The following is a 23,065-nucleotide window of genomic DNA, read 5'->3' on the forward strand; positions in this document are numbered from 1 at the left end:
GGAAACGGAGCAAACGAGCTTCGTGAAAACGCGTATTGAAAAGGCCGCTGACAAACAGATGAAAGGGAGGGTAACAACAATAAGCACTACGGGCATTTCAAGTTAATTTGTTTTGGGTTTTTTTTTTAATAAAATCCAATTTCATGCCAAAATACTATGTAAAATCACATGGTTACACCTTCCGCATCAGGAGCAAGCAAAGAAGGAAACAAGTACTGAACTGGGGAAGGACATACAAATTCATGCCTGCAGTATACAGTCACACAGTATTCAAAGAAAAACCTCTCCCTTCTCTGTCCCTCTGTATCTCTCTAGTGCCACGTGCCCTTCTGCTTTTTCCTATCAAACGCGTTGGTTATGCTCGACTGCTACGCTGCCCCCACCCCGTCAGTTTCAGACATCTTGCCAGCTAGAGTCTAACGAAATGGAAGTGCTGACATAAATGTTAAGGTAAATAAAACCCGATGACAGACAAAAAGTTTCCAACAAACATTTAAGTCATTAATAACTAGAACACCAGGGGAGCTGAGAATCTAAAACAGGTTAAAGTTATTTTCTTAATTTTACCTGCAAAATTTTTGTGTTGTGTTGTACTAGGTCTCCGTAATACTTTCTCTCAAATGTTCAGGTTCAGAACTTCTTCTAAGCAATATATATATAGCCCTGTAATGCTGGCAACATTTAATAGATAGTGATATATTTTAATCATTTTAATTCCCACTACACGTACAAAGATTTAAGAAGTGGCAAATTTTACTTTCCTCCTCACGTACGGCATATTGGATTTACTTCTGCATGTATCTTTACTCCTGTAGGACAATGGAACAAGACTTGGAAGTTAACATCTTTACGAAAAAAAACATTCAAAAGATTAAAGCATGCATCACTAAAATAGTGATAGTACTAAACAGTACTAAAATATTCACTGTGAAATAAAAGCTTTTCTGATTTTCTGTTAAAGATTTTGCACGCGCTAAATGTAACAGGGCAAAAGAGCATTGTCTTGTCCTCCGTTTTGCATAGGTACTCAAAGGGCTTACACAAGGTCTTACAGGAAAACACAGACTAGAGGCAAACGACTATGCAAAACCAATGGTCTACAAATATTTCGATCAACAATTAATCATATCCCTTTGTTGTATTTGGGTTGAAGTAGAAGCTCCTGAAATATGCATATTTTTTTTTTTTTTTACAGAGTATCCAGGAAAACATCAGAGATGAAACTCAGTAGGCCTAGTTGAGGCCTCTAGTTATGTGACTTTTCTCTATAAAGCCAAATGTATAGAAAGTTTCCCTATAGAAGCCCATAAATTCAACAGCAGTCTCAAAAAAAAAAATCATTTAAGTCAGTCTTGTGTACACAAGAAAATACATGGTTCTGCACTTCTGCCAACAGAAAGAGTGAGGTCTGGCAGCAGACGGACACTGGGGGCCCGGGCTCTGTGCTGTCGGTTAACACCCCACTTGAGCTCTGTGCTCCAAAATCTGCAGATCAAACTCACTCAGGTGTGAGGGGTACCACGGGCTTTTCAGAAGAGAAAAGCCTGGTAAGGGAAGGAAAAACTGGAGGAGCCTGAGTCTCACTTGTGTTCTGCCCCTTAGCACAGGTGCAAAGTGCTTAAGTAATGTGGCTCTGCCAACTTCATCAAGAACTACAGATAAGATATATCCACTGAGACTAAAATCTTGAGAAAGGTTAAATACCAAGGGGTAATCTGGACAAAGAGCAGAGCACTGAATCATCCTGTTCAACCAGTGTCCTGCAGAACAGGAAGACTGCTCATACAGAGCTCCTTACAAGGGCAAAATCTACACCTAGAAAAATGCAGCTAGCAGGCAGTTCACTTTATAAACTGAATTTCCAATGCATTTTTTAAAATTTATCTTAGAAGAGATAGGGGATTAGATTCTTCACATTCTTTATTAATTTTCAAGCATGGAAACAGATCTGAAAGAAATATACGCCACATAAATAAGGACGATTCATTAAGACAGCATGCTTGATTGTTCACCCCAAGAAAGGCTGAAAATTTTCAATTCTTTTTTTCATGCAAGCTGAAACGATCTACAAGGTCTGACAATCCCCTTCCCTACTTTGTTTTAAAACCAAAAAAGTGCGTATTTCTACACCTGAAATTCCCCATGTAAGTATTTCCTAAGTTTCCCCTCTTCCCTCCATCCCCAGTGTGTTGGCGCAATGGTAAGATAACAACCACCAGATATCAAAAACCACTCAAAGGTTTGGGGTAGCTTTTAAAAATAAATAAACCTATTTAGTCAGATCAGAGAACAGGGGTTTTTCGTGGATAATTTGTAATTCATAAATATGATCCCATTCAGTTTCCTAAAAATCTATACAAATACAAATAACACTACTTCCCTTGTAATACATGGAGTTCAAGTAATTACACAAAGCTCTATTAGACAGCCTTTCACATACAAATTACACAAAATTGCAGACATATATGCAGTAACACATCGGGGATAATGTAATGCTTCTGACTACTTAATGGTCCAAAAATGATAAAAGTTTCAAAAAAAGCTAGTTTTCAGTTTAATTGTTGGAGTGGAATGTACTGTGGGTGGTGGTTGCCTAGCAGCTGCTTTTGCTTTGCTGGCCTGACTTGCTCGGACTGCAGTTTCTAGACGTGTTTTTAATTCAGGAGCAGCTCCCATGACTGTCTTGAAAGCATGTGGGTAAAGTGGACCAATGTGCATTAGGTTCTGAAGTGCAAATTCATGAAGATCCTTAGATGCTGTAGATGCAGAAGCAAAGGCGTTTTCATTCAGTAAATAGGAGATCAGAGTAGGAACAAGAAGGGCAAGCAACTGGACTCCTAAGAGAGAGGAAAAAAACAGTGCAATAACTAAAAATTAATTTTATCAGTTATTAGATGGATACAGGTAATTTTGTTTTCAGAAGTGACAATAAACACTATGATTAAAAAATGAGCAAATAAACAACTGAAATGTAGATAGTTTCTTGTCCTTTGGTCACTTAAGACTTTCTTATCAGGATTGTGTTTCAGACTTCTTGCTAACCACACTTATGTTGCTCCTGATGCTTCAAGATGCTTTTGCACTGTCTGATTGCAGATCATTGATAAGAGATCATAAGATGTACAGTGCCTATCATACTACAGGATTTCAAAACACTTTTCAGGCAGACAGAAACATTGTTCAATTGAATGTGCATATCAGCCTCCCCAGTGAGTATAACGGAACTGCTATTAGCAGGTAAGTGTTCTGGAAAAAAGTCAGGAACAGTTATCTGCTACATTATTCCATTCTAAAAGACTCCAATCCAAAAAACTAGCACTGCAGCTATACTTGGGCTAGCACAGCCTAAAGAGACCACAGCCCAAAATAGTTTTATCTTTAGAACAAAAAAGCAGCTGAACTTCAGCAACAGGGCTCATTTTTTGTATCTAGCAAGGATACAAGTATGCCTTTGGTAAGCGTAACATGTTAATTGTAAATTTTAAGCTCTAAGAACTTAAACATAAATGGTAACTCTTCTACAATTTTGTAGGTTATCAGAGGACTAATTATTTTCCTCTAAAGGTTTTGACTAAATTCATACTCATGGGGTGACTGTCTCCAGCCAGCATTAGCAAAAATCAGATGTTTTGTTTCCTGATTCACTTCAGTTACTCTCCCATTGTACACGTGTTTCAAATACCTGTGCCAGAAACAGAATGGGGCTCAAGAAAACATACGCTTAGTGTTTCAACACCAATGAAGAAAAATACCAGCAGGGATTATGCTGGAGGGGAACAGGATGACCAAACCCCCACAAAACCAATAGTAGTACTTTTACAAGGAACTTTATCAGCATTTAAAGCTAAACGTCTGCAGATTAAGTCTTTAGAAAAAGCATTTTTTTAGTTAGAGAATAACTGGACTTAACGATAAACTATAAATGCTGTATTCTATCTGCTGAAGCAAGCAGGAGGCTCCATCTACAATCAAGATACTCTGACCAGCACAATTCAATTTCTTGGGCTTTTTAGATAAACTTTGTTGACCTGGTAGAAGTAACCTGATAGAAGTGATGAGTCTGCCAAAGTAAATAAAAGTTAACAATGGGAAGAATTAAATTTAACTCATGAGAGCTACTCATTTCCAAAAGGAAGAAAACATCACTCACCACTGCAGTTCATATTTAGATTTTTTTTTTCCTGCAATCACCAGAAATCTAAAGGCTACAGCATATCATACTGTATGTGCTATGAGTCCATGTACACAAAGTTCTAGTACTGGAATTACAAAAGCACATTGCACTCACGTGGTCTATTTGTGACTATGTCATCAAGTTCCTAATTGCAAGATCTCTAATGTTCAATATTCTATTTTAGCATTACACATTTCTCTAGAAAAACTAAATACTTACTATTCTGCTCCTCACCAAGGGCAACCAGTGTTTCAAGGACTTTAATTCCTTCCTGGACTGCTAACAGCTCCAGGTTGTTGTTTGGGCGGTTCCTTTCCACAGCTTTCAACTTCTCAACCATGATAGGGGCCAATGAGTGAATATACGGAGTTGATAGGGCACGATTGGTGTGTTGGAACACAGAAAGCAGAAGCTGGTAACACTTGGCTTGAACCTAATCAAATCAAGATAAATATATTGTTCTGAAAGTTATTTGTTAACTTGGGCAATTCTAATAAATTCATTAAACTCTATTATTTATATATGTGATATATATATGATAACAAGCAAACAAAAAAACCACACTACTAAAGGGGAAGGAAACATACTGAATAAAAGGAAAGCAACCCATCTGCTAAAATAGTACTAGCCCGGTTTTCAATAAAAGGAAGGCCGCTTAGAAAGAACAAACAGGTACTAAATAGCAGTAACCATATGAACTCAGAAAATAAAGGAATAGTTAATGTCATACAAGTCAATCACACAGGTCCTCAGAGAACTAAATCTTTAAGTCTCAGAACTGCCAATACCAGTAGTACATATATCTGCAAAATCATGAAACGCTATTCCAATCTCAGAAGGAGAGGTAAAACGCCCCATATAAATGACTCGGATAAAAGTGATCTTACTGCTCTAACATGAGGCAAAGATGTAGCCAAAATTGTCAGACCTGTCCATCCTTCCTTCTCATTCTCCATCTTGTGCTGGTGGTAGCATAGGAGTATACATGTATATAGTGTATACAATACATGCTTGCATATATATATGCATATACAAGCTTGCATTTCTCTGGATGTACAAAGATCTTCCTCTAAAATCCTACAGAAATAACCCAGAACTTAGGAGAAGACAAAGCCCCACACATATACGAGTATAAAACATTGCACATGCTTTCAAACTGCACTCTGTTCCGAACAGGATGAGTTCTGAGCACATGCTGAACGGAAACATTCTAGGAGAAGTACTATTGAACTCAGTGATCTGTGAGGAGATGTGGGGGTGACTGGAAACACAGACATATAAATATGGAATAAAAATTAATAGTAAAGTTAATAAAAAAATAGTACTAAGAAAATACAAGCTATGCAGCTCAGGTCACTGTTAATTCACTAGTATACAGCTACAAGTTTTCTATACAATTCAACGTTTAAGCCCTGAAGTAATAAGACATCTTCTAACACTGTTTGTATGCTTTCTAATAGAGCTCCACCGAAGAACATTTTTCTGTTGCCTTACTCAGCATCACAGAATGGAGGCGGTTGGAAGAGTCCTCTGGAGATCATCTAGTCCAACCTGCTTGCTAAAGCAGGTTCACCTAGACCAAGCTGCACAGGATGGCATCCAGGTGAGTTCTGAAAGCCTCCAGAGAAGGAGACTCCACAACCTCTCAGGGCAGCCTGTTCCAGTGCTCTGTCACCCTCAAAATGAAGAAGTTTCTCCTCATGCTCATGTGGAACTGCCCTCTTTTCTTACATGCATGCATAATTCAAGAGTTTTACAACTACATCTGACAGCAGAATTTCATTGAAGCTTCTTTTATTACATTTATATAATATAAAACTTTTGACTATTCTGCAGTGGACATCACCTGGCTACTGTCAAAGCATTCTCTTTTACAAAAATAGTGTTAAGTTCCAGGTCATTGACAGCTTTCCAGCAGGTGGTGGGCAAAGATGTTCTCCTCTCACTGTTCATGTGTTTATACAGAGCCGGAGAGAGTATGACATAAAAGTCTCCTTAATATAAGTGACATTTCCATTCACACACTAGAATTTTAAGTAGCTTTCTGCTCAAAGTCAGGCTTCAGAACCAACTTAACTTTATGTCCACACTGGAAAACACCAGCCCTGCTGCAAAGAACTATCAATCTAAACAGAATTTCACATGCCTCACTGTGACCCTAAACACATCGGCATTTTTTGTGTCTTTTTCTTCCCAGGAATCTCTGCAGTGCTTGCTCGTGGAAATACTACAGATTTTTCTCTTTAGATCCCACCTGCAGATTTGTACACCCACTCAAACAAACTCATGTATACATGGCTGGAAGAGTTAAACTTAATTATATAGCACGTTAGTGTGCTTAAACAAAGTCAGTCTACAACTGTTTAGTTTTCCTCTTTAGTGAGAAAATAATTTAGACGATAATTCATAAAGGCAAACCAAAGGGCAGAAGCAAAATTAGGAGATAGATGGTTCACAATCTAGAGGTGTTCTCATGGTGACCACAAAAATAAGTTTTTGCACTGAGTTTTGTATAAACATGAATAATAAGCACATAAATATAGAATTTATCAGAAATGTAGGCTGTAATTTTATCTACAGAAAAAGTGGTTTCGTTTGTATTACAAAAGATCGGCATTAATGCAGAAATGTCACCACTCTCTGGTAACCAATCTTTTGCTAAAATTCCACATATCAAAGATTTTTTTCCTTTTAAAAAGCTGCAAGTCAAGAACCACATTATCTAGAACACACATTATCTAGAAGCACTGAGCTGCTTTGCTCCCTAAGAAGTTTCTGTAATACACTGTTGAAAATTCTAGTTCTTTTGACAAGCAGTATCTGCCTCTGAAGTAAAGGCATCACGAAACATTCAGGAAATACTGTAAATATACTACAGTTAGGTTTTCTCAGCTATATATTATTTGCATTCCTCTAACACAGTCTTACCCAAGGATCAGAGGAATTCAATGCACTTTTAAATCTGTTCATACATCCATTTTGTAAAGACTGCACTCCAATTATTTCAGTGCTGGCTGACCAAAGGAAGAGAGCAATAGCTGTAAGAATGCTTACTTCATCAAGAACAGGCTTAGAGGCTTCTGAAAACAAAAATAAACACTCTGTTAGTATACTCCAAAAAAGGGTTGAGAATTGATTTAGCGAATGGCAGTGAACAGAGACACACATTAAGAGGAAATGAATGTACTTTAAATTATTTGCAATCACGTACAAATATGCATCTACTTATTACAGAATCACTTTATCATTATTGACTATGACTGACAAAAAGATGAGCAACTCTATTCCAATAGTATTAATAAAATAAGTCAAAACTTTCTGAAACTGAAATATCAAGGAAAAAGCGTCACCCACACTTTCTCTGACCAAGTCATATTTTTTGTTTTCAGTGTGTAAACAAGACAGGAAAAATGTATTTTTTTAGATCCCTTTCCCATTAAAAATATACTTCACTGGGTTTTTTTATTCTCTTCAGCTGATAGAGTACAGTAAGAAACTGATATCCAGCATGGCAACAACTTTTACTTAACATGAGGTTTCACAGAACAAGACTAGCTGATCTGACAGCTGCCTGTCACCACTAAAACCAGTCCTACTTAAACCTTCCATGCTTTTCAAATAGTCTGTCTTTGCCTTTATCATCTTTTTTCCCCTCACACAAGCTCCGTCTTTGCAGATCTCATTCATGAATTTACATCAAGAATTAAAAATAATTTACCATATATATATATAAAAAGTACTGTTATGCTGGTTTTGTTGGCTAGATTGGTTCTGCTTTCCCTTGTGAGACACAAAATCAGCAGACTTATAGTCAGCAACATGAAAAATTGCATGACTGCCCTTGACAGATGTCAGTCGCTCACTCAACTGGCTTAGCTATTACGTGAAAGCTCACTTCAAAAAAAACTACTCCAAGCATTTTATGTGACAATTTAAAAAAAATTGTTCAAGTGTTATTGTATTATGAGACTCGAAATCGTATACAGTAGACCTTGCTCAGGATTCTTGTGTGTATGGTATGTCCCATTCCACAGAAGACTGGAAAGGAAAACATATACTCTTGCAAGGAACCAAAAAAGATTTCTGAAGTCTGCAAAAAAAAAGCTTAAAGCCAGTAATGATTCTGTAAAGAGGGACTGAGAAATCTTTGCAGTAACCAAAGGCTGGAAGACAAGAGCTGATGTGACAAATGAAGTCAGAAGTTTGCCTTGGTTAACACAAATCTGCTGATCCTCCCCCCTCAGACATTTTCAGGATCATTTGCAATTACCTACTCGCTCCCTATCTCTCACATGAGTAACTCCATTCAAGCGACTTTTCAGTCTCTATAAATGGCTCCTTGGGATGTAATGGGACGTTTTGTGGCTGAACTACCATCATGCAAATAACAAATCTTTGTGTCTCTCTTTTGCTAACTACACAGCTGAGCCTCTACATCCTTTTTGCTATTTGAAGGACAAGGCAAAGTACAATTGTGAATCAAGAGAAGTAGTCTGCAGTTCTCTATGCAGTAGACAACCTCCTGGTGGGTAACAGATTTTTTTTTTTTTTTTTTTTTTTTGCAAGGGTAGGATTTCTTCCTCACTACTGAGTGCTTGTAACACTGTTGTGAATATCCTACTGCAGCATGAACCTTGCCACAATTATCCCTTGCTGTCTTCGCACTCACTGTCATTAAGACTCTATGAATCGCGTCAACAAACACTTAGAAGATAACACTGATTGTCATTTTTCTTGAGATTTAATTCAAGGTATTGAGTCCAGAGTACTGAACAGTTATAGCTTCAGTAAAGAGATCAGTTCCCCTACAAATTCTGTTTTGGAAACTGAAGTCTCCTTTCCTTTAAGCTAGCAGGTATTCTGTGAAAAAAGGAAAGGAGAGGTGGAAATTACAGTTTGCTCAGGCCTTGGCAATGTGTCTTGTGTTGCCAGTTGTCAGAGAAATGAAGGAATAGTCTACGAAGTGAAATGAACTCAGCTTGGAACTCCTTTAAATTTTGCTTGTGAAACATTCAGCAGATGTCAAAAAGACCGATTGGTATCAGAACGTAAGCTTCCAAGTTACAGAAACACATCACTTGTAAGAAACTATGGAGACTGTTAAGGTCAGCCTGAGGAAAACCTAAAGCATCACATCATAACAGGATTCAACATGTAAGGGGGAAGTCTGAAATAGTACAGAAGAATACCCTATGGAAACGACCTGGTGGAGGGGGGGGGGCTGCAAGATGAATTGCAAAAGGCAAAATTTGTAACAGGAGGTTATGATCAACATTAAAGAAAACAGACCAACAAGGACAAATCTGGGATGGGAACTCCTGAGGTCTAACTGTATTTTCTCAAAGCCAATACTGTGCTTGTCTTTAACATAACCTATTACGCTTGGTGCACTGAGGTCTTTCTCCCATTTCAATTTTACAAGCAATTTATCACCATTTTTTATCCTCAACCCTCAGACATGAAGCCTGTTAAATTATAGGCAGATACAATACTTGCCTTTTCATTACAGCAAACCCCAGTTCTCTTTAATTTTAACTATCCTGCACTGGGAAACCACTTACCAGGTTGAGAGTATTCCAAGATAGATGCCAGAGTGCTGCGGATAAGACCTGTCCATTGTTTCTGAGTTACATCAGTCTTGACTGTTGGAAGAGTAACAATAGTTTTTATCCCTTGAAGGGCTGCACTGACTGGAGGTGGGACCTGATTATCTGCTGATTTTACTGCTGTTTCTTTCAGTACTCTTGTAATCAGAAATAGGATAGTGGGTAAGATTGTCATACACCCTAATTAAAAAAAGAAAAAAATTCTAAAGTTAACTCCAACAATTAGTGGTAGATAACCTCTTTAGTTTTGCAAGTATGGATACATATGGTTAGGAGACAAAGGAGACACCAAGATAAATTGCAATTCAGGTAACAAGGGATACATGCCATTCAATATTTTATCACAAAATTCACCCATCAGTATTACTGAAGTGTATCATAACACAAGTCTTACAAGCCAACACTTAAAATGTTGCTGTCAGTTCAGGAACAATGATTCAGCTATTGAAGTTTTGCCCTGTACAGCATGTGATACATGGCATGCGTCATATTTTACACACCCAGATTGTTAAGTATCTTAAAACAGGATCTGCATATCGCTAAGGCCCTATAAAGTAAGAGGCCTGGAAACAGTCATCCAAACAAAGTTAAAGCACTTGCCAAGGAAGCTGGTGCGTGGTACAAGCCCCAGAAGCAAAGTAAGCAAAGTCACCTGGGTATCTCACATCCTGGGAAAAACCTGTAGCCATCTGGCTACTCTACAGGGGAAACAAAACAACCCTCCTACTACTGCACTGTTTTTCTGAAGAACTCAATGTCTACCTGTAATTTTTGTGCAGCCAGTCCTGCAGATGCGAGTTAGGCATGCTCAAGAAATATTGGTCAGGTAATACCTAACCTGACTTTAGACACGTGGAAGCTTTATTAGAAGGAGTTTCTATAGGACTTGTAGACTTTAAGCCACCATAGGGCTGGAAGAAGGGTGCTACTTGGTTTAGACACATAATTATCAATCTACAGCTTATGTCAGACATTCAAGTGTCTTCCCATATCTTTTCCATGCCTCATGTTCCCATATCTGTGGCAACACAAATCCCACCCTTTTCATACTTCTGGAAATGGTGTGAGGATAAATGCAGTAAGTAGGATAATTACAACTGGAAGGGACTAATCAAGGTCATCTAGTCCAACTCCCTTTTTCAAAGTAGCAGTTCCTCTAGACCAGATTGCCCAGATCTTGTCCAGTGGAGACTGCAAGACTGTTGTGTTTTAAAGAGGAAGAAATATAAAAACCCCACTCAATCACAGAAAGTGATAAATTCTCTTTATTCCGTTTCTCTTACATCCAAAGGCTCAATTAATGAGAATGTTTCTGCGTGTTTTATCATTCCCTCCAAATAGCTATCGGCTGGCTATATCTTCTGGATAAGAAAACAAAACAAAACAAAAAAACCCCAAACAACTCTAGCAGTCTCTGTAGACTAACAATAGTTTCTGAGCTACTTTAACTGGCCTCTTGCCAATGCTGGGAGCTGTGCCTTCACTCCCATCCACACAGAGAGAGTGCTGTTACTCTTCTTGCCTCCCCCCACCACGCTCCCCCTTGCCCCACCCCCCCAACTCCCTCAGAAAAATGAAGGGGAGAAAGAAAAAAGAACAGAGAAGACTGAAATCCTGCACAAAATCTACTATTTCTTACAGAACTTTGAAAACAGACAACACTGCGTTCTGAGCGTGACTTTGTCCAGATACATTATTTACATTGCATCTCAGTAAGGGACCAGCCTCTAAAATGTCGTATCTGTATCAGTGTGCAAAACTTCCCAGAGTTCCACAAAGACAACTCTTAAGCAATTTGTCCTCTGAAAAGCAAAACTCAAAGAATACAGCTTCTCACGCAATTGTGTACTTTACCCCTGAGCTCCACTCAGTGCAATTACCCTAGTTTACACATATCCTTTGTGACAGTCTCCTTGGGAAGAAGAAAGCTCCATTTAGTTTAGAGTCACATTTGGGATGACTGACAGCCAACGGCTGCAAAACCAAGTGTACCACAGCTGAACTATGCTGGTTTTTTTCTCAGTAAGATTCTCTTTTTATCCAGCTGCTGCTTTTCATGAACTTCTCAGGAATCTCCGAGAGGTTTATGATCTTTTACAATACAATTAAAATTGGCCAAAAGGTTTCAAAATCATGAAAAAAGGAAGGGGGAAAAACCCAATATTAAAATCATAGTAATAAAGAGCTCATTTCCTCAGCAAACTTGCAGCATACATGCACATTTAAAGTAATTTCCTTTATGTTGCTCACTGGAAAAGCCTGAATTCTTATTTTATTTTAGAACCTGAACATACTTTTCAATAGATGACCCTTAAAGTGTTCCATAAAAATATGTGTACAGTTTGCTTTTAGCATCACATGCTCACTATACTTCCCCTACAGTAACCACTCGTTTTTTGTCACAATGCCCTACCTGCTGGAGAACACAGCGAAGGCAGGTCCGACAGTATAGTAACAGTGGCAGCCACGAGACGAGCACTTTCCTCAGAGAGGTGGGATTTGGCAGCAATGTGAGTTGGAGAATCTGACACTTTTGAACTCAGATGGGGCATGTGCCTTACTAGGATAAACATAAGCAACTCCATGGCTGCAAAGACTAGAGATTTTCCAGGCACAAGACCACCACTCTCACCTCCCTCTCCTAAAGCAAGAGGATTTTCTTTTTCCTCAGTATCATCTTCATCTGAAAAAAGAAAAGAAATGTCTGAAGAAACAGTTAAGAAAGATCCTATACCCAAGATTACACAAAACACTCTTTAAAAAAAAATTAAAAATCAACAAGAACATGTTGCTTCACAGTAAGATATGACAAACATAGCTGTCAAACGAAATGTTTTAGTGAGAATGACTTAAAGGAGTTTAATATGTTTTAGAAGTATTGTAATTGCCAGAATCCTTACTAAAAATCCATTCAGCACTAGAGAAAAAGTAGTAATACTTATACAAAATAAAAATGCAGTAATAATTTTACTTCTTTTAAAACTGATTGTAAAATTAACAGCAATGACTACAAAATGAATAAGCATGACAATATTTTTTAATAGCTACTAATTAAATGTTCCACCCTGACAAAATCTTATTTCATCCTAAATTGATTATGAAACAAGTGAACAGAAAAGCATTGTAGGATTCTAGGTCTGAGTTCATAATTTCAGTGCATTCAGTTGAAAAAGCCTGTCTTTTGAAAGGCAGCTTGGCCAGCTGCGCTATCTCCCTCTCCCATTACGCAGCCACAGAGACTGAGTAACCCAAAGCTGGCCTGGACTACCCCAATGGGGCTCCTATGAATTTAAATGGTTGCTAGTGTTATCACATTCACCAATTTGGAAAAAATGCAACTTACTGGGCCTAGAGTAAACAATTCCATTAATTCACATGAAGGAACAGAGCTTGCATTTTTAGCTGTGCTAGTTCCTCAAGTTCCAGCAAAATTTTCTCTCTGTTTTTATGTGTAAAACAGGCAAAAACTAACAGTAGGGGTTTTTTTCCTCGACCATATATCATGCCAGACTAAGATGCCAGTTTTCCTTAGTAAAAGGATATTATTTGGGTTTTACTTTACTTCTTTCAGGTAAAAGAAAACATGGCAGAGCTAACCTAACCAGGTATCAATGAACTATTTGCCAGGTTGCCACTTGGAAACTAATTTACCTGACAAAGATGGAAACGGTATATCCAATGTGAAATTTTCACAGAAATGGTAAAGGAATGGTTGAACAGGAAGATCTGTTAAAAGAGGTTACTAAAAGTACTTCAGAAAGTAGCTTTGGAGAAAGCTGATGCTAATACACTTATCAAGGATAGTCTTACATAAAGTAGAAATAAACTATGCTGATGAAAAGTCTAAGCAAAACAACAGCAGCTGAAATATCATACCAGAAGAAGTGGGGATAAAAGACAAATAAATTTTACTCAAGCTCAATAAAGGCCAAATAGAGGAACAGAGGAAGAGAGGATTTAGGTGTATCACCTCATCAGAGAATGTCAGAAAAGTTGAAGTTGAAAAAGAGACCTCCGTAAGTCATGCAAGTCCAACCTCCTGTTCACAACAGGGCCAACCTGAAAGCTACAGCAGGTTGCTCAGGGCTGGTCCAGTTTTCAGGATCTCCAAGCATGGAGATGCCCCAATATCCCAAGCCACCTGTTCTACTGCTTCACCACTCCCATGGTGACAAGTTTTTTTTCTTGTATGCCATCTGGCAATGGTATGCCATTACTGCCACCTGTGTCTGTTGCCTCTCATCCTTCCATCACACGCCCTTCAGAAGAGCCTGGACTGCTTTTCTCTTTAAATACCCATTAAGAATTGCTATTCTATCCCCTATTAACTCTTTCTTCTGCAGACTAAACAAGTTCAGCACTCTCAGCCTCTCCTCACATGTCACATACTTCACCTCCCTAAGCAGCTTAGTGGATGTCCACTGGACTTCTTCAGTTTGTCTACATCTCTCTTATTCGAGATGAGGGGGAAAGGCAAAGAAAACTGGACGTTACTCCAGATGGAGTACTACTTCAGAGGCTCACGTTGAAAGGACAATCACAGCCATTAATATACTGGTCGTGCTTTTCTAACGCGTTGCTCAGGCACACCACAGATTCACATTCAACTTGTTATCCAGGAAATCTGCTATCCAGCCTGTCAGCCCCACAGCCTATACCAATGCACAGGGTTACTCCATCCCAAATGCAGGATTTTGCATTTGTCTGCTGACCTTCAGCAGGTTCTTAGTTCTGCAGCTTGAGACTCCCCTGAAAGGCAATGCTGTCCTCCAGTGTATCCACCACTTGTGCAATTTATTATCATCCACAAATTTGCGGAGGGTGTATTCTGTCCTATCTTCCAGGTTGTTAATGATGAGGTTAACAGTAGCAGACTCAATACTGAACTCTAAGGAACAGCAGTTGCGAACAACTGCCAGCTAGAGTTGCATCATCAAACTCCATTCAAGCACAGCAGTCCAGACAGTCATTCTCCTACTTTTCAGACCGTGTCTCTCCAATGTGACAATGATACTATGGAGTACTGGGTAAAAAGCCTTGTGAAAGTCAAGGTAAACAATATTCACCACTTGCCCTTCACCCAAACCAGTTATTTCATCACAGAGGGTGGTTAGGCATTATTTGTCCTTGCTGAGTCTGTGCTCACTATTTCAAATCACATTCTTCACTTCATATACTCAAAAGTGGTTTCCAAGGGAATTTACTCAAAAAAATCTTCTCACATACGCAGTAGGCTAACTGGCTAAGTCAGGCCAAACCTTTTGCTCTGCTACTTGCTTTCTCCGTTTCCTTCAGCATCATGAACTTCACCATAGCACAGCGGCTACAGCCACAGCTAGCATTAACCTTCATAACCATTTCTTCTGTAACAGTGATGAGCAGATCCACTAAGCACCTCCCTTATTTGGACTGTCCAGCATCCAGACTGAAAAACACCTGTTCGTTATGCTTCTAAAAGTTTCAGATTGTTAGCATCCTGCAAGTGTTACCCTTCCAGCACATGTCTGGATGATGTAAGTCTCTCACGAGACTCTCTTAACTTCTAACTGGAAGGCTTCTTCCAGGTGGTTTGATATGGCTTCACCCACCTCCTCTTCTTGATCAGGGTGTCCGTGGCAAACAAGAAAAGAGTTTCTGACCGATATCACCCTTCGCTTTCTCTTAGTGGTATGAGTTCTGACCTATCAAAGAGGGACAGATGGCCCAGACACCTGCCCTGACAGCTTATTCCTCTTCTCCTCTTGCCAGATCTCTACAGTGTTCTCCAACTGGTTATCTGCAGATAAAGCCTGTTGTGGCTGGGAAGTCACAACCTTGCAGCCTCCATCTTTGTGCAAATCTCATCCTCCACAGCCACGTTCCAGCATAGCCTATGGCTGTCCGTCCTTCTGTGACACATGGGGTTTGGGCTCCTGCACCTGCAGGATCTCTGTGAAGAACACATCATTCTTCCATCTGCTCTTCCTGATGCTACACAGTCTGCTCGTCTTCACATCGATTTCCTTCACATCTCACAGGTAAGACCACTGTCACCTCCAACCCTGGCTACACAGACAAGTACCTGGAGGAGAGTCACATCAGGACTTTCATGCCTCATTAGACCTCTGATGTGCCAGAAGTGATTGTCTTGTACAGTCTTGAGCAGCACTTCTGGGCTGTGTGAGCTTGCCTTTCCATGCCAAAAGCCTTACTCCTGTTTGCACAGCCTCTTCCCAGAGCTCCTGGATGCTGACACGCCCTGAGTATCAGTGAGGCAAGAACCCAAATGCAAGGCTGCTCCACTTCCCGGCAAGATCTGGCAGACAAGTAGGCAAACAACTTTTCACACTGGTTCCCGTGGCAGTATTTACTTCATGAATGCCAGCTGTGCCAGGGATGTACCACAAGACCCTACATTGCAGGCAGAACCATTAAACTTCAGAAAAAAGGTAAATTAAGTTCTAAGGAGGTAGTCAATAGAGCAGCATTAACGAAACTGAGCAAGGTATTAATAAGACCTTATATGGTGTGCTGGGTATAATTTTCATCACTTATATTCAAGAAAAATAAATGAAAGTCATGACATGAAAAAGAATAACTGCTAGAACGATCAGAGGAAGAGAAACTATGCTACAAGAGTTAAGAAATCAGCAGGTAAGATTATGAACACATCAAGAGTATCTGTGGAATACACAGCATTTTCCTCCTCAAGAAAACCAAACTCAATACCATGTATTTGAGTTTCTTTCCCAATATGAAAACCTGTTGCTTATTTACTACGCAAAGCAAGCCATGTTTTCAAAATCTTACTTAGGGTGTTCCTTTTTTCCTGCAAATAATCTTGAGCTGCTCTTACTATCTGCTGGACAACTCCTGTAACCAGTAGCTGGACTGAAGGAGGGTCCCAGGTCAGGAGGAGTCGGTGAAGCACACTCAAGAGTTCAACACCAAGAAGCTACAGCAAAACAAAATACATACAAAAAATTAAGTAGGACTTAACAATTCCTAACTGTTTTGTCACTTGCTTATGATGAGCAAATACTTCTCTCACACGAAAATAATAACAGCTTTTGTAATCACCACAGATGAAAGACCAAGACCTAGAAAAAGCTCATTGTTACAACATGCTCATACAGTACCTGATCTTCTGCAATATGGATCCTGGCACAAGGGGAATCCAATAAAGTATGAAGTGCTTGTAAACAAGACGTAACATGTTCAACAGGCTCTTCAGGTCGTGGGGAACACAGAAACTGTATACTAACACCTGAAAAGTGCAAGAATTAGAAAGAATGTTCACATCATCATAAAATCAAGTTTTCTTTTTAAAATTTCTAAGTATAGCAGGTTCTTAACAACTTTAGAAAGATACACATCTTTTTCCCGTTAAAGGAAAAGTATTAGCAACTGCAGAATTGTATTCACTTTCTCTTCTGCATCATATCTTCCCCAAAATTTGGCAGGAAAAACAACTCAGATTACTGAATGAAAATCCACACTTTGTTCTAAGAATCCGTAAGTCAGACTTCTGAATCATTTCACTGTATATGAAGTTTTATTTTATTGAACTGTTTTAAATGCAACTGAGATGAAGTTAAGTCTCAAAAAATTATGTAGTGTTTATATTATACAGTGTTTATATGACACTAATTCTGGTTTTAAATATCTGTATGGCTCAGCAAACTATTGGCATTCCTCAACAGAAATAATCACATTCACCTCCAGAAGCCATTAGGTAACAAATGGAAACATTGAGTGCCACTCACAGATTAAAATCTGATGCAAAAGCTACTTCATGTGACCTGTCGGTATCAGTCTCTACAGAATGGTTTTTTATTAGGGTGCATATTTTAATTAACCTTTCAGCTTTTGTGTCTTTGAAGTGTAACATTTTGTACCATCTGAACTATATTACAGCATAGAATAGTTCCTACTCACTTCATTAAATTATATAAATAAATTAGATATACAACTTGTCTATAAAAATCACAATAATCACAAGAACAAGTGTTCTGTCAAAGCTATAAAGAACACAGACGGCAGAGGGATACAGAGAGGAGGAGGAGGCAGAAATATTTCAAAACGTTACTGCCCAGACTGTGATGCATTCTAAAGTTCCCAGATTTCAAGCAAAGTATTTCTTCTTACTCCTATACTATTTCATACCATACTTGCGCTGCCTCTGAACTCTAAACTTGTAACTCTTACCCAAAATTAAGTGCATTCGATCTTTGTTTATCTCTGGCAAAGATTTAGAGGTGGGTGGAGTTCCAGGTTTCTGGTTTAACGTAATGGACATAGCACGTTTCTGTGAACTGGGCATTGCTGCAGCCGTCTCTTCTGTTGCCTCTGAAGCATTAAATCCTGTACTGTTTAGCCAAAGTGCCACTGCATGTAGTATGGGAGCCCAGGAGTTTCGGTAGTGCAGTCTAGCTGTATCAATTGTTTCTGGAGTATAAAATGCTCCCCCTGTTAAATCAGCAAAGCAAAGGTAAATTCTGAAATTCTCTGCAAATAATAGCTAAAAAGCATATACTCTAAATTTATTAGCTTATTTACTCTGGATGTGTTTTATCATGTACATATTCAGATGTAAACCTTTGTTAGTGACAGCACGTTCCAGTTCTTGCGAAGAAGCAACTTTAGTGCCTCTCATAAGAAAGGGCAACAGCCACAATGGAACAGCAAGCAGATGAGTCAGACGGGCAGCCAAAGTCATCAGGTCTCGCAGCATTTTTCATATAGAACACTCAGTCTTACTTAGTGAAGTATTTTAAGACAGTATCTGCTCTAATGTCAAGGGCTTTTCTCATAGTAAACATCTTCTTGCATTTGACATCAAATTATTAGAGGTGTAGAAATATTCTTAATTCTACAAAGACATCTGTGATTCCCTTTAGATAACCTACAAAGACATCTTTATCTGTGATTCAGATGAAGAATATCTTCATTGCAGATTGAAGGAAAAAAGCATGCTCCAACTTCAAACATACATTCCTATTATACACAGGCAGAAATTTATCACTTGCATAAAAAACACGCCTGCCAAATAATTTATAGAATAATTTTGAAGTCTCAGCTAAGGGTTTCTTTCTGGTTTTGACACCACCACAAAAAGAAATTCCAGTGCTTACCATCTGGTGGAAGCTGGGTAGCAAATTCAGCTGGTAAAGTTAAAAGAGCATAATCTTTCAGTGCAGCTAACCAGAGTCGGCTCAGCGCAGGCAGCTCAGGCTGTACAAGTGTTATCAAACTATCTGGTGGCAACTCATCTACAGTACCAAAATCATCCTCATCCTCCTCTGGACTCTTTAAAACATGCTTCGGTTTGGTCTCTGCTTCTTTTTTAATTTTCATGGCAACAACATACACCTAGAAGAAAAACAGATCTTAAAGTACATGCTGAGAGATCCTAAAAAGAAAAAAGAAAAGCAGCCTTTACCAAGTAACAGATTCCATCCACAGATGACTCACCAGAAAATGACGGGGGAAAAGAGATGTGCAATATACTACATTTTATTAAAATATTTTTTCTTTAATTTCTACCAGTATATAACCCCTACAGGCACAAATAGCACTTTCCTAAAACAATCTGGCTACACACTTTTTTCCTAAAAAAATTTCAATTACTGCTGCTCTGCAGAGACATACTGATTTAAATAACTGATTTCATTAAATCAATGCATCCTTACTTAGAAGATTTTTTTGACCTACACTACATACTAGATAAATCAGAGTAATTGTCACTTTCTGGGAGCAGATTAGGTATCAGAAAGACATAAAAATGGTTTTAAATGACTAAAAGAGTACAAGAACATTTATATGTCTGTCTTTGATAGATGCTATAGGATGATAAAAGGATTTTTCAATAACTTAAATATGTGAATAAGCAGAAATATCAGAAAAATACAGTAGAAATAAGCATTTTTAAGAAAGAAATAGAATAGAAATAAGTGTCTTCATACAACAGATGCTCCTTATCAAAGCTGTAAATTACAGTATGGGATGATTAATATTATACAACTGATATGTTAATACTTTCCTTTGTAATTTCAGAAGTAATTTCCAAGAAAATTTAATAAAAAAAATCCTGAACCTTTTAAGTACTAAGAGAAACCAAAATACCATTTGTGTAATTATCTGCAGAGCTCTATAGCACGTAAGTAAAATTTCAAGAAGCAAATAGCACTAACTCTGTCTTTTGTAAATACTTGAAGATTTCTGCTATTCCAGCCATTCTCCAACAGTATCTACATTAAGCCTGTAATTTATTATGAACACCTCAATAAATTTCTCATTAATTAACTGCAATATTTTTCCAGAATATATTTTAAGGTTGCTTGATTTTTGTTTTCTTAAGCTTAGGAGCAATAGGATGGGAGGAAAATCAAAATCTGATACAGGGTACGAGTGTATTCTTTAATACAGTAAAGTGCATTAAAACAAAGAACAATCAAGCCTCAGTATAAACAGCGATCAACAGAATGGCACAAAAAGGAACAGATACAGAGCTGAAAACGTCCCAGGAGTGGAATTGAAAAAGAGAAGGACAGATGCAAGGCCCATTCGCTGAACAGCAAACCTTTAAAAATTTAATGGTCAATGTTTACCTCAGCCCATGCTTTCAGAACTGCAAGTTTTTCCATAGTAGTCGCACTCTCTCGATAAAGCTGGCTAGAAGATCCCTTTCCTGCTTGCACTTTATCCAGGGAAGAGACAAGAAGGTTGTGAACTCGGCGGAGATCGTTCAGGTCACTTACGACCCCACTTCCTATCCAAGCACTACATACCTAGACAACAAAGTTATTTAGTATAATTCTAACTAGCAAAAAACCCAACAATCTTACAAATAATAAAAAAAAATTAAAGATCTACAAGCAAACAGAAACAATCAACCACCACGAAATAACTTAGCAGCTCTCTTCTTCCTTGATATAAAAAAAAAATTAGAGGTTTTCATTTTTTTTCCTCCCCACCTATGATAACAGAATTGCTCTGGAGAGTGATTACAAAGGCTGCATTTGCGAAGCGTATTTCATTGGAACTTAAAAGATACATGGAAAATATTTAAAATAGTTTTTAAATCCTCCATAAATAGGTAAGAAAAATTTTTTTTATTCTGTTCTCAAATGCCTGGTCAAATCATTCAGGTAATGGGTCACTGCATTTACTGTTAAGGATATATCGGACAGCAGTCTATAAAAGTACAGCTTTAAAAATTCACACCTCTCAAATCATACATTAAGGCTCCATACTAATAAGAAGTTTTCGAGAGTTTCAAATTTTCAAGTCAAGAAAACACCTAGAAATGAGTGCAATAGAAATCTTTAGATAACTAGGCTCTGATCCAGAACCAACAGTTCTATAACTAGAACAATCAATACGACTCATGGTGGACACACAGTTGGGCTTCCCACTTTTCATTTGAGTTAAATGGACTCAAACAGCTACTTAAAATACAAACAACATACAGATTGGCTGCACCTGTCTAGTGCTACACATTGGCATTCATCCTCTGAAATGTATTCACACCCAGACACAACACAGGCAATAAAAGAATTCTGGTGCAGTTGCTTTTCTACAGAAAGGGACACATTCTTTCCAAAGAGTTGCTTTGACTCTGGTGGTGATTCTACAAAGATGAGAAACCGAAGAAAAAAAAAAAAAAAAAACCACAAAAAACACAACCAAACAACAGAAGTCAAGTGGTTAAGGTTTTACAAACTCCTTTTCATGGCATTTTTGTCCTATCTCCAATTTATTTATTTTGCTTATAGAGAACCAGTTCCATGAAAGCCTTTGAGGAGGGGCCTCTCATGATCTGGAATGATGAACTTATTGGAAGTAAAGTAAACACAAACACAGGAGTGCCCCAATGGTGCACAGGACAAGGCGGCTGAAAACACGTCACAATCCATAACTCATTCACCGTAAGACTAAGACCAGCTTCCCTCCTGCTGTTGGGCAGTAAGGACTATAACCGATCGTAATACCATTACACAAAAACTACAACATCATCAAACCCCTTCGGTGCAGCTCATCTCTGTCCATGTAACTTCTAGAGAGAGTTAAATACCCAAACCTAATCTCCAACCATTTGATCCTGTAAGGGCACACATCCACTTTGAAACTGGTTGAATAGGGAAGAATTTGACAAGTTATAAGGAATGTTACATGTTTTCACACAAACTGCCTCTTCATCTATCTATAAATGCATATAAACATTCTGTAAGGTAAGAAAAACATGTTATTTTATATATATATATATATGCCATATTTGATCTATCCTTACAAGTTTTGCCAGAAATTAAGAGTATAAAAAGACAACGCAAAATCACAGTCCTGCTGGACCAAGATTATTAAACAAAACTCACATACACAAAGTTACCACTTTAAAACTGATGTTTGCATAGATAATTAAACTGCTGCTTTAAACTACAGTAGTAATTTAGCTGTGTAAACCACCTACTAGATACTGCTATAGCTAGGTGGCTGACAACTGATCTAAACTACAGTAGCACAAGATCACACAAGAAAAAATACACCCATACACATACAAAAAAAAACCCCTTTCACTGAATTTTCACTAAGAGGTTACTATGACTAATGAGAATGCTCAAATCTTCTAAAATCTAAAATAAAGTATTAATTTGAACAGAAGTTTAGTGTTTAAAGGTAAATTATCTGTAATCTAAAGATTTGATCAGACTGAAAGACATCTTAATAAATACATTACTACTGGTCTCATTAAGCAAGGCTTTTGGTTTTTTAGCAACAAATGCACAACTGACATGAAGACACAACTAATGTCAGAAAGACTAAATATCTTCTGATGTAGCTCCCTATAAGGTCTTCTGCACTTCTGAGGGATGAAATGTATTACTAGGAGACTCAAAAGATGTTACAAAAACATCTCGTCTTATGTTTGCCAATTTTTCCAGCCATTTGCTACTACTTCTCTTCTGCATCCTTCTTCCAAAGAGAAGGAAACTCAGTTGGCCTTATACCATCCGACCACTTTCTTCCGTACCTGGCAGGCCTTTGCAGTTATATCAGATGGTGTATCTTGGGAAAAAGCTGGCCTCAGAGCAGCTCCAACCTGTTGATAAGAAGAAAAATTTAAAAATCCAACTAGAACAATAGCGACACAACATTCTTCATCTCACCTTGTTTAAGAATCAAGCATATACACAGAACAAGTAGGACAAGATTGCCAGTTCCAGCACTATAGCCACACCCCAAACTTATCCTTGCTGTCTAGCAGAGTTGCAAGAGTATTCTTTAAACATCAACAAAGTTCTAAACC

At 38.2% G+C, this 23,065-nt stretch overlaps 1 protein-coding gene across 1 annotated transcript in view; it reads right to left on the minus strand.

Annotated features, from left to right (window-relative positions):
• Positions 1 to 2,152: 2,152 nt before the first annotated feature.
• The window catches only part of HEATR5B (HEAT repeat containing 5B), a gene marked incomplete at its 5' end in the record, with an annotated part of 47,295 nt that continues 26,382 nt past the window's right edge, over positions 2,153 to 23,065 (minus strand). The window contains 11 exons of the mRNA XM_010139840.1: positions 2,153 to 2,837; positions 4,394 to 4,607; positions 7,103 to 7,254; positions 9,736 to 9,960; positions 12,194 to 12,463; positions 16,570 to 16,714; positions 16,899 to 17,026; positions 17,968 to 18,228; positions 18,894 to 19,131; positions 20,370 to 20,549; positions 22,790 to 22,858. Coding sequence (XP_010138142.1) covers positions 2,533 to 2,837; positions 4,394 to 4,607; positions 7,103 to 7,254; positions 9,736 to 9,960; positions 12,194 to 12,463; positions 16,570 to 16,714; positions 16,899 to 17,026; positions 17,968 to 18,228; positions 18,894 to 19,131; positions 20,370 to 20,549; positions 22,790 to 22,858 — 2,187 coding nt within the window. The remainder of the gene's footprint in view (positions 2,838 to 4,393; positions 4,608 to 7,102; positions 7,255 to 9,735; positions 9,961 to 12,193; positions 12,464 to 16,569; positions 16,715 to 16,898; positions 17,027 to 17,967; positions 18,229 to 18,893; positions 19,132 to 20,369; positions 20,550 to 22,789; positions 22,859 to 23,065) is intronic.

The sequence above is a fragment of the Buceros rhinoceros genome, unplaced genomic scaffold (assembly GCF_000710305.1).
Source record: "Buceros rhinoceros silvestris isolate BGI_N320 unplaced genomic scaffold, ASM71030v1 scaffold18877, whole genome shotgun sequence".
NCBI classification, from domain to species: Eukaryota; Metazoa; Chordata; class Aves; order Bucerotiformes; family Bucerotidae; genus Buceros; species Buceros rhinoceros.